This window comes from Pieris napi, chromosome 13 (assembly GCF_905475465.1).
Source record: "Pieris napi chromosome 13, ilPieNapi1.2, whole genome shotgun sequence".
Lineage (NCBI taxonomy): Eukaryota > Metazoa > Arthropoda > Insecta > Lepidoptera > Pieridae > Pieris > Pieris napi.
The window spans coordinates 941,949-953,414 of NC_062246.1; the positions used below are offsets into that span (position 1 = coordinate 941,949).

General features: G+C 33.2%; 1 protein-coding gene across 1 annotated transcript; it reads left to right on the top strand.

Annotated features, from left to right (window-relative positions):
- The first annotated feature begins 114 nt into the window (after positions 1–114).
- LOC125055388 (4-coumarate--CoA ligase 1-like) lies at positions 115–11,342 on the top strand. Its single transcript, XM_047657836.1, has 9 exons — positions 115–296; positions 4,676–4,883; positions 6,052–6,370; positions 7,230–7,392; positions 8,423–8,562; positions 9,853–9,979; positions 10,072–10,290; positions 10,743–10,913; positions 11,084–11,342. The coding sequence occupies exons 1-9, from the start codon at positions 180–182 to the stop codon at positions 11,207–11,209; spliced, it is 1,590 nt and encodes a 529-aa protein (XP_047513792.1). The 5' UTR covers positions 115–179; the 3' UTR covers positions 11,210–11,342.
- The last annotated feature ends 124 nt before the right edge of the window (positions 11,343–11,466 follow it).

The following is an 11,466-nucleotide window of genomic DNA, read 5'->3' on the forward strand; positions in this document are numbered from 1 at the left end:
TTTTAACAAATATTATACAAGTTTTATTTTATATATTGTGTACTTAATGCGACGTCATTAGATATAATTATCTTAATGCTTGTTTATCATAACGCACATTCAATATTCACCACTTGTAATACCAGTTCAGTCGGTAATTGGCCACAAAGCAGGCCGATCGTGCGCATCACTGCATAAAAATGTTAAAAAATCCAAAATATGTGTACGGGGAGAGCGATCGACAGATTATCGCAACGCTCCATTTCGGAGAATATGTTTTAAAGAAAATTTGGGAACATAAGGATAATGTTGCTATGGTATGTTTTGATTTGTTTGTTGTAGATATCACTTTAGAGTTCAGACTACTGCGGTCTCTAGTTACCACACTCTAATCACTAATGTCCGGTTTTGCCGTTACGTAGGCTTTTTTGTACTTTTTGTGTACGTTGAAATACGTAAAAAGAACCATAGATTAAAAGTTTATTATTACGCGCCCTACCGTCTTCAAGATAAATTAAAAAGTTCGACCCTGCACTTTATAGCAAATATACTGATGTTTATATGTTACTACTATAGTGAATGATATTGAAGTTATTTATTTATAGTAAACATTGTTATTGTTGTCATTGTTTATTCATTCATCATCATTCATTCTTCAATCACCTTCAGATGGATACCATCTTGTAATCTAAGTTTAAATATTGTTAAAAATGGTCTTTATAAACTCTTGATTACATATTTAATGTATTATATAAAATACTATAGTCTTAGGGTCTGTTTCACAATGTACGGATAAGTTCTACATAAGTTCCAAATTAGCTATTTTTACTTATTGGTAGGATAAACACTATTGTTGCGTTTCACGTCTGTCAGATAGCGCTATTCGTCACGTAAAGTCCATCATAAGTTATGAGTCCAATGAAGTGTCAAATAGCACAATTTATCTTCCAAATAATTTATGTGTTGCATAGCTTATAAGCTTTGGTACTTTATCCATACATTGTGAAACAGACCCTTAATAAATATAAATTACGCGTCACGTTGTTAGTCCGCTATGGACTCCTAAAATACTTGACCGATTTTAATCAAATTTGCACACCGTGTGTAGTTTGATCTAACTTAAAAGATAGGATAGCTTACATATATAATTCTACTGTACTTGTGTATGTACACTGAACTCCTCTTAAACGGCTGCACCAATTTAAATGATTTTTTGTATGCGTTTGGGTGGAGCTCGGTTGTAGATTCACAAATCAGTCCGGCAGATGGCGCTGCAGTCGGTATGTCGGTCATAATTTGTTTAATATCCTAATCTTTGAATATCATGCAGGAAAACGTCTGTCGGGTTCGCTAGTTATTATATATATCCCATTTCTCATAATTACATGTATTCTTATTTTACACGATTCAATTATTTATTAACCCAAGCAGTGGCGGATTTATAGATTTGCCGCCCGTAGGCTATTAAATTTTTGCCGCCTCTAAATTTTGATATCTTAGTCCACAATCATATCAATTTTCTATCAATAAAATTCCAACTTTATAATTTGTGCTCCATCATCCTCGTTACATCAACTTTTCCCATGTAGTTATTATTATTGAGAACTATGTATGTCCTTGATTATTTTTACAGCAAAGAATTATCAAAAAATATTATTTTAAGGAAAAAATATATAAAAAATTGCAGCTGAGTACTGTTTTATCTTATTATAATTAATGCCTTTCGATTGGCATTTTCTGAAAAAGTTGGCTTTGCGAAAAAGTTATCAAATGATACTGATGTAAACATTTAATTTAAATAATTCGTGTACGAGATGAGCGCTTAAGGCCTGCTCATTTGGATTTTCCAAACTTTTTCTTACTGAAAATAAAATATTTAACTGATAAAATGTATCAATTTTCTAATGAGCAAATTGTCTCAGTTCATATTTTGTGGAGGGATTTTTTTTATTGTCAAGTCACAGTCGTCCAACTATCAGTTATTTGATTAATATGATCTCTATAAGATATTGAACTAGTTTTTTATTTAATAAAAATTAGGCCATTTTAGTCAGTATTTTTATTAGACCATCGATATTATATCGATTGAATTGGGTAAGCAGATCTCATAATTATTAGGTACACGGAGAAAAAATTATAGCAGTTATCAGTGAAGAATAATAATGTAAAAATTAGTAAATTTCGATTATAATATCGAATCGCGATATTCTAAAAGTTCATAATCATTAATGTATAATTAGTAAAGCGTTTAGGAATTGTTCATGCAGGGATGTTGAAATATTTATTAATTAGCACTGTATATGAGAATATTTAGATTTTTGTTAAATATTTTAATTTCTCTCCAATTTTCGAAAATCGTATTATGTGTGTGTATAATAATTTTTTTTTTAAATTTGTCAAATCCGAAATAAAAAAATTATGAACTAAATTTGCCGCCCCTTAAAATTTGCCGCCCTAGGCTCCAGCCTACTCACTACTCAGCCTGCTGGTAAATCCGCCACTGATTACCCAAGCATAAAAAATGCTATTGAATGCAACTTCTGTAGAGTGACAGTTTTGTCTATACACATACTTAGGCTGCTTAATATAAGTTTAACTTAAAGTATCCAACAAATAAAACGTAAACTAACCTAGCAACCGTTTGTAGGTTACTAAATACCCGTCGAATTTATAACGTCCTCCCTCTTTCGAGCTTTTTAGTCACTTAAAAGATACGCTTGTTTGAGCATTAAAGACTACTACACTTATAATATTCCTTGAAAATAGATACCATAGTTAAGATGTTATATTTTTTATCAATTTAATGTCATACTAATAAGAGGATTATAGATATTAAGTGCACGATAAGCGCGAAGGGCCAAGATACAGTTAACTGCAGTAAACACTCTACAAAGATATAAGTTGTGGTTGTGGTGTACTCTAACATAAAGGGAGACTTGACCACTGACTGGATCTGGGCTGGACTGGAGTAATTAGATCACCCGGATTGTTAAGACGTATAGTTTTTTGTCGGGAAGGAGTAATAATCTATGCTTTTACGCACCAACGGGTAGGGATGATGTTTAGCCTTGTCAGAGTGGCGTGTGGACACCAAATTCTTCCATTGGGCTATTGTAATGACTAATGAGCTCCAGGTCGTTGTGGAGATCGACGTTTCTCACATAGAAGGGTGCGCCGCTCTATAGCGTAATTTGTTATATAATTTTGAAATTGTTTATAGTTTTTGTGAACATATTTTCATTGCAAAACGGATTACACCACATAATTAAAAACGTTAATTATCTTGTTAGTTCGTAATTGATGCCAGTTAATATGACAAGAAAGGCAAGTGGAACGATAACCTCCATTATCACTTATCAATTATGGAACAAGTTAATATTTATTCATTTCGTAATCCTACAGCTAACATATATACCAAAAAACAATTATACTAAAGATATGATAAGATAGAATACATAATGTGTATACAAAAGGTTCAAACATTTACAAAAGGTATATCAATAACAATTACAGTGGAATCTCTGTAACTCGAACCTCAGAAAGTCGAAAAAAATCGCCATTCCCTTGCGCTGAACCCTTAAGTATCTCGAATTATTTAGACTTTGTAACTCGAACAAAATGTCATTTCTCTACGAAGTATTTATAATACATAATATTTATACTCTATAACTCGAATTTCAAAACGGAGACTCCGTAATTCGTAGTTAGTAAAATATAATGACGTCTTACTTGGAATTCCCTGAAATAATGGCAATAAAATCTGAAGTGAATTTTCGGGCTTGGGGCTCCTAATCTATTGTGTTTGATTTGATTGCAATTAATGAATACATTCAAACATTTTTAGAGTACAGTTTAATTAATAAATATTTAATTCTTTTTAATATGTAAAAAATATAAACAAAAAAACTTAAGTTGAATTGTTATTCAAAGTCGAATATTCAACAGTTAAATCATATGTATCTCGAAGGTCTCGTTAAGTCGAATTTTTTCGCATTTCTCTTGACATTCGAGTTATCGAGATTCTGTATTAAATACATTTAACTAAATAATACCTATTTTGGCTATGTGTGCTGGAGTACGTGAGGGTGTGAATGTGGGGTGTGCTAATGATACAGGTGATTTAGCGCTATGGATATTCTTAATAGCAAAGCTATTCTTAAGTATGCTTCCGCGATAGCTTAAACAATTCCTTATGCATGTGATACAGAACATCATAAGTAATTAATTAGCCTCTTTTGAAAGAAAATTGTCGAGACGGATAAATACCTATTATGTGTACATACTCGTATCTATATTATGTAATTAAGAAACTACCCGATCGGGGAAATTATGAATTAAATTCTTGCGTTTTTTTTTATCAAACTCTCATTAATTTGGATATGGCTGAAAAAAATATATTTTTCTTATTTTATTTCGATCACAATTTGAATTTCATCTTATTATTTGCCAGTAGCAATTAACCCTTTTTTCTAAAATAAAAAACGGGCAGGAGGCTAACCTGATGCTAAGTGATACCGCCGCCCATAGACTCTCATTGCCAGAGGGCTCGCGAGTGCGTTGCCGGCCTATTAAGAATTGGTACGCTATTTTCTTGAAGGACCCTAAATCGAATTGGTTCAGAAATACTTCAGTGAATGATCAGAGTTTTCATACCAATATAACACTATTATAATCTGAACTCGTGTTTATATTCCAGATAAATGCTTTAACAGATGAACCACTCATCTTCAGTCAAATTGCGCAGGAGGCTTTAAACATCGCTGTCTCACTCATGCGTATGGGCGTTAAAAAGGGAGACGTGATTGCAATATGCTCAGAGAACAGAGGGGAATTTTGGAGTACAGCGATTGGTATTTTTTGTACTGGAGCTGTTGTTACTACGATAAATACTATGTATACTAAAGGTAGATTTTCATTTTCATACATTGCTTTTTATATTAAAAGACTTGGGGTTTTGTGAGCAACCTAAGTGTTCTTGAAGAACTGGTCGATCTTAAAAACCGCGTACTTTAAGTTCGTACGTCTATCACCCACTTACTACGCATGCGAGTGCCACGCATTCACTCTCGCTCTGTCTCCTTCTATTCCCCCTCCCAAGAGCTTTAAACGTTTAACGCAACCTTGCTGGAAGTCGCATTAGAAGTTTCACTTCAATACAAGAAAAATCCAAACTTAGACATTTTTTAAAAGAACTTTGAACCTAACTTTATCAGCGTTTTTAATTATCGTCATTTATTGTTTACTACTTTAATCTGGGCAAATTGTTCCAATGATAACGATTGTTTTAATTGATAAGGCAACTTGACCTGTCTTTGGTTTGAAGCAAGGACACGTTCGTGTGCGTAAAATATTATCACTACATAGTATAAAACAAAGTCGCTTTCTCTGTCCCTATATTCATATGTATGCTTAAACCTTTCAAACTACGCAACGGATTTTGATGCAGGTTCTTTTTAATAGATAGAGTGATTAAAGAGGAATGTTTATATGTATAATAACATCCATTAAATAGTGCAGTAATACTGTTATTTTTGAGGTTTCTAATGTGATGACGGAAATAATTAATTTTTTTCCGCTTACATTGCACACGCCGGCTGAACCCTACGAGATTTATTAAAATAATGTACTAAGTATTATTACTATTGTATTATATATACTATTGTACACATTGAAAAGGTCTACGGAAAACTCCGCGATGGTATATGTCTATCTCTTATGGCTATCACACAATAATATTTTTTTGCCATTTACTTTTTACGACGAATAAAGGCTTAAATTTTCGAAGCGATTTTAACCTATACAGCATTAATCCTTACCAAATTAAATACCTTAAATATTTTGTTGATTTAATATAGATCTATATGGCCCTTTACACATCGTATGATTTAAATTAATATTTTCGGAGGCCGCGGTTCTCCCTATAGCACTTTGAATTTAGTATCAGTATTGCACCCGTGCGAAGCCGGAATAAATTGAAGATTTTTTTTACATAAAATATACATTTCGCGTGTATAAAAAAGCGGACGCGCATGTGTTCATATTATGTATTAATATAATCCATGTCCTTTTCAGATGAAATCAAACATGTGTTGGGAATCTCAAAACCTAAATATGTCTTTTGTTCGCCATTCACATACAAGAGGAACGGCAAAAGTTTCAAAATGCTGGAAAAAATATTTCTCTTCGGCAACGAGAGTGAAAGAAATACAATCCCTTACGACCATTTAGCAAAGCCTAGCAATATGTTGGCTGAGAATGTTCAGTTCGAGGATTTTGTTTGCGCTGATGTAACTGGACAGACAGACACAGCCTTAATTCTATATTCTTCTGGTACCACAGGACTACCTAAAGGTGTTATGTTGACACATCTCAATGTGATAACAGCTTGTACGTAAGTATTTTTTAAGCCATTGCATAGATTTTATCGCGGGCTTTGAGCGCGGCGCACGAATCAAGAAAATCCGTAACGAAAACCGGTACGCGTTAGAGTGAGACAGACTATATAGGCGTTTTAGTCTGAGTCTGGTAGAGTGGTAGATTGGAATAATATCAAAGAAAAAACTTGAATTAATATCAAAGAAAAACAAATACTGCATAAATAAAAAATAAATAATTATAACTGCATAAGTTGATAAAAAATGCTATGCAATAGCTTTACTTGTTTTTTTTAAGTTTTGACAAAGAGCACAACATCAACAAAGAGTATACTGTATAACATCATTACATCAAGACCATCAACCGTGGCACAAATCAATGATTTCCGAATCCACCGTATTCTCCAGATTTAGCCTCCAGCAACATTTCCCTGTTCTCAAAGCTCAAGAGAATGATCGCTGGGCAGAAATTTTGTGCTTAAAGTCGTAGGTTCGAGCCACGGCTGTGCACCAATAGATTTTCTTTCTATGTGCGCATTTAACATTCGCTCGAAAGGTGAAGGAAATCATCAGAAAACCGTCTTGCCTTAGACCAAAAATGTCGACGCCGTGTGTCAGGCACAGGATACTGATCACCTACTTGCCTATTAGATTGACAAATGATCATGAAACAGATATAGAAATATGAGGCCCATACCTAAAAAATATTTTTATTTTTTTATAATATTTAAGTGTTATTTATGATAGGACCCACTGTAAGCAACTCGACAAATCGTTTCTTTGTATTTATAATAATTATTTTTAACATTTCAAAGGCTGAAGGATTTCCAATTATTTAAAAGTAGTACTGTTGTTATACTAAAAAATATTTCCCAGACCGTTCGAGGTTAGTGTGCCGACCGTTAGTTTAACCATAACACCATGGTATCACAGTATGGGTTTGATTACTGGTATGAGGACTTTAATACTGGGATCAAAGGTCGTTTTCCTTCCAAAGTTTGACGTACAAACATATTTTAAAACTATAGAAAAGTATCAGGTATGTTATAAGCGTATTTAATTTGATTGATTTCGCGAGATTTGAGAAAATATTTTTTAGTTGAAAAATTAATTTAATTTGTATCTTGCTTAGACGCTTATGCAGTTGCTATGAATATGTCACAGCCAACTAGCTTAATTAGCCGGTCAATTAACAGCCTAGCCTTTTAACTAAATGGCGCCGTTAACTAGCGGCCAGAAAGATATTCAGCCGTAGCGTTTGTTACAACATTTAATAAACTGGCTGGCTAATGCTTAGGCCATTCGTATGATAGAGTCATTATTTGGCAGAAATAAAAAAGATGAAACATATGACATAAAAATGTTTCTTTTAAAATTTAATTGCTCTATTTGAGTCAAATTCTGATTATTATTGGGACTACACTCTTCCATTTTCTTCCGTTTTTGTTTTTCATTAAAATTTTTGAACACCATCAAAGTTGTGGTTTGCCGACGCCATATTGACAGTTTGAAGAGTTTCGTTTCGAGTTTGAGAGTGGCAGAAAGTGGAATTTAATTTAAATTAACAGTCAACAGGCTAGGCAAGTAATGTACGTTATCGATCCAAGTCATTTGCCTAGCTTTTTGATCAAGTAGCTGAATATCTTTCAGGCCGCTAGTTAAACGGCGCTGTTTAGTTAAAAGGCTAGGCTGTTTATTGAACGGCTTATTAAGCTAGTTGGCTGCGACAGGTATATAAATTATACATGTTACAGAGCCAGAAGTCGTATGCGTTCCACGAATAATATAGAAATTGGCCATCGTAGTGGAAAAGTATCAATTCATTTTTATATAGACAAATAAAAACCATTGTTTTAAGCAACACATCGTTTCATCATTAACTAAACAAATTGTGTGGAAAGTCGATATTTTTACAACTTAAATTATCGTATTAATTCTTGACAAACGTCGGGAAATTTTCTATTAATAATACTTCTCTCAAAAATCACGATATCATAAGTTAAAATTCCTATAATTTTCAAATGTTTTAGGTAAAAATTACTTGAATTATGAGCTCATTGTATTCACAGGTGAAATCCTTGTCCGTCGTTCCCCCAGTACTGGTAGCTTTGAGTAAAGTAAAGGAGAAATACAACACAAGCTCTGTGATCTCTTTGTCTTGCGGTGCTGCACCGTTGTACGAAGAGACTGCTAACATGGCTATGAATATGTAAGTTGTATTTAAAGTGGTTTTACATAGGAATATAAATTATAATTTGGTACAAGTCTGATGCAAGTGTGGAGACCAGCCCTGCGATTCTGTAACTCACTTCACGAACTCACACAGCGGTTATCGCATCGGCGGTCGCTCTCAAAGCAGCCGTGAAGCAGTAATTTTATGATTTGGCATTCTGAAAAGGTGGGAGCTTGTAGTTAATTGTTTATCAGAACAATCAGCTCGGCTGGGCGAGCGAGTAGTGTTTCATTCGCCTCAAACTGACCACACCACACGCCGAACGTCACCGTTTCCGTAGCTGCACACATTTATTGATAAAAATTTATTAAACATAGCAAGTAAAAGAACAAACAAATATATATATTGACATCGCTAATCGCGGGTTAAGTGGGCTTCATGTGGGTAAAGTGTGAGCACAAAAGACGCGAATAATTATCGTACAGTATTTAATTTAGATTGATTCCTTTTAACACTACAAATAACACTTTTAGTTTAAATTATGACGAGCAGCGGGTCCAAAGCAAACATATAACTTTTAATCACAATCTACTAGACCCTAGGTCCAGCCTCTTATAACCACAATGCTGGAATACTCAAACAGAACTGCGTTCACGCATCGGCCAAGGTGAAGATGGCGTTTGACCTATATTATATAAAACTGAAACACTATAAAATTGCTATGTGGCAGAATACCTGAAATAATCTCCGCCTGGCACAAACTATGATAAAAAAAGGATTGTGTGGTTTTATGAAACCACGGTAAAAGTGAAACTTTTTTTCACATTATAGACATTTAACTAAATTATTTTAAAATAATATTCCATTAAGGGTAAAAAAATCCCTTTATCAATCTTAATTTTATACTTGGAAAATTGGAATGATAATGGGAAATAATAAAAGTAGACTAAGACTCCAACTAATATTTTTATTGAACTCTGTATCTTAGAGAGTATGACATACTTATTACTTAACAATTATTTAGATTATATACACATATTAAATAATAGTCTATACACTACACGGCCAGCTGCTGCGAACTATAGGCGCCGCCATGTTGGCCTTGGCTATGACAAGCGACTTTCACTTTATCCCCACTCCGCGGCCGACCGTCACGCGACATGCAACACACAGTCGACAAAGAGACGATGTAATAAAAGTTTCACTTGTTTCACTTTAAAAAGGAACGCATCTTAAAATCAATAGTGTTTATATGATCTTTTAAATTCACACAATAGTGCAGCGCAATAATTCAACTACACATCTATATTTTCCAATTACTTTCAGTTTTCCTAATATTCAAGGAGTGTTCCAAGGTTATGGTATGACTGAATCTACTCTGCTTTTAACGATGAATCTTAATACAGAGAAAATTGGTAGCGTGGGAACAGTTTATCATAACACAATTTTAAAGGTAATTGAGGCATTCATTCAGATTCTAAATTAATATTGATAAGACCAGGCGCAGACATTTTTAAAATTAATTAAATATGTTAAATATTTTAGATCGTAGATCCGGACACGAAAAAAGTACTAGGACCTAATGAAAGGGGAGAGATTTATGCAAAGGGTTTATCTATTATGAAGGGATATATCGGAAAAGGAAGAGAGGACTTTGATGATGAAGGATTCTTCAAAACTGGTGATGTGGGGTATTATGATGACGAGAAGTACTTCTATATTGTTGACCGGTTGAAGGAGTTGATTAAATATAAAGGGTATCAGGTAAGGATTGAATTATTTATAACATTTATAAGTTTTATATTATTTAACATACAATTTTATTTTGCGATAATTTGAAATAATTAAGTTTATCTGCTAGTTTTAATGGTCGAGTGAATAAGCTATCACGCTCTTACAACTTAATTACTAACATTGATGAGAATATTGATATATTTTACAACAATCTTCCAACTTACCGTAATTCTGTGTATCCGTAATCTTTATGAGGTATAAGTTTCTATTTAGTTTCAGTTATTTGTTATTTTTTATTTTGTGGTTGATTATTCAGTTTTTTTTATAATTGATGTGTGAACAATTTGTGATGTCATATTTTCTTGTATGTTTTAAGCTAACATGTTGTTTTAGGACTTATAAATAAATATGATTGGGTCCCTCGATTATACTTCAGTATTATTTTACATTTATATATTATATAAATGCTCTTTCAAATATAGGTTCCACCAGCAGAAATAGAGGCTATATTACTACAGCACAGTGGTATCCGAGAAGCAGGCGTCGTGGGTCTACCCAATGTCTCAGCTGGAGAGTTACCTTTAGCTTTCGTGGTACTACAACCTGGCGTGCAGCTGACGGAGAAGGAGATCCAGGACTTTGTGGCTGAGAGAGTGAGTTTCGTCCTACAACTGTTTATAGTAGACATATCTGTTTAATTATATCTTTTACAAATATCTTTGCTTTACTATAAACAAAATTAAAATTCAAAATATAGTTCATAATTAAACAATTGACAATCAGAATAAAATGGATTGAGAGATATGAAAATTCTTCTTTTCAGCTGTCAAATCCTAAACATCTTCGAGGTGGAGTTAGGTTTATTCCAGAATTACCGAAGAATCAAACAGGAAAGATACTACGAAAGGAGCTTCGTAAAATGCTCAAAAGTACGAAAAGCAAGATTTAATTAATGTTTAAAGATATTTTTAAAGAAATATTTTGAGTATTCGTTAATTATTATTATTTGAATATGTGATATTAATATTGGTTAACTGTTATTTGATTTATAAAAAGTTAATAAATGAAATAAAACATGGTGATTGTTTATTTTATTTACCTCGGAAAATATAAAAACAACAACTATATTTGCTCAAATTTTTTATCAGGCGTTAAAAAATATTTCCCAAAAAAGCGCCATAAGCCTGAGTCGTGTTATGTAAGCTT

Excerpts from the sequence above, each read along its gene's own strand:
- LOC125055388 (XM_047657836.1), top strand. The coding sequence starts at position 180 with ATGTTAAAAAATCCAAAATATGTGTACGGGGAGAGCGATCGACAGATT. Across the intron at positions 297-4,675 it reads ATAAGGATAATGTTGCTATG|ATAAATGCTTTAACAGATGA; the intron begins GTATGTTTTGAT and ends TTTATATTCCAG. Across the intron at positions 10,291-10,742 it reads TTAAATATAAAGGGTATCAG|GTTCCACCAGCAGAAATAGA; the intron begins GTAAGGATTGAA and ends TTTCAAATATAG.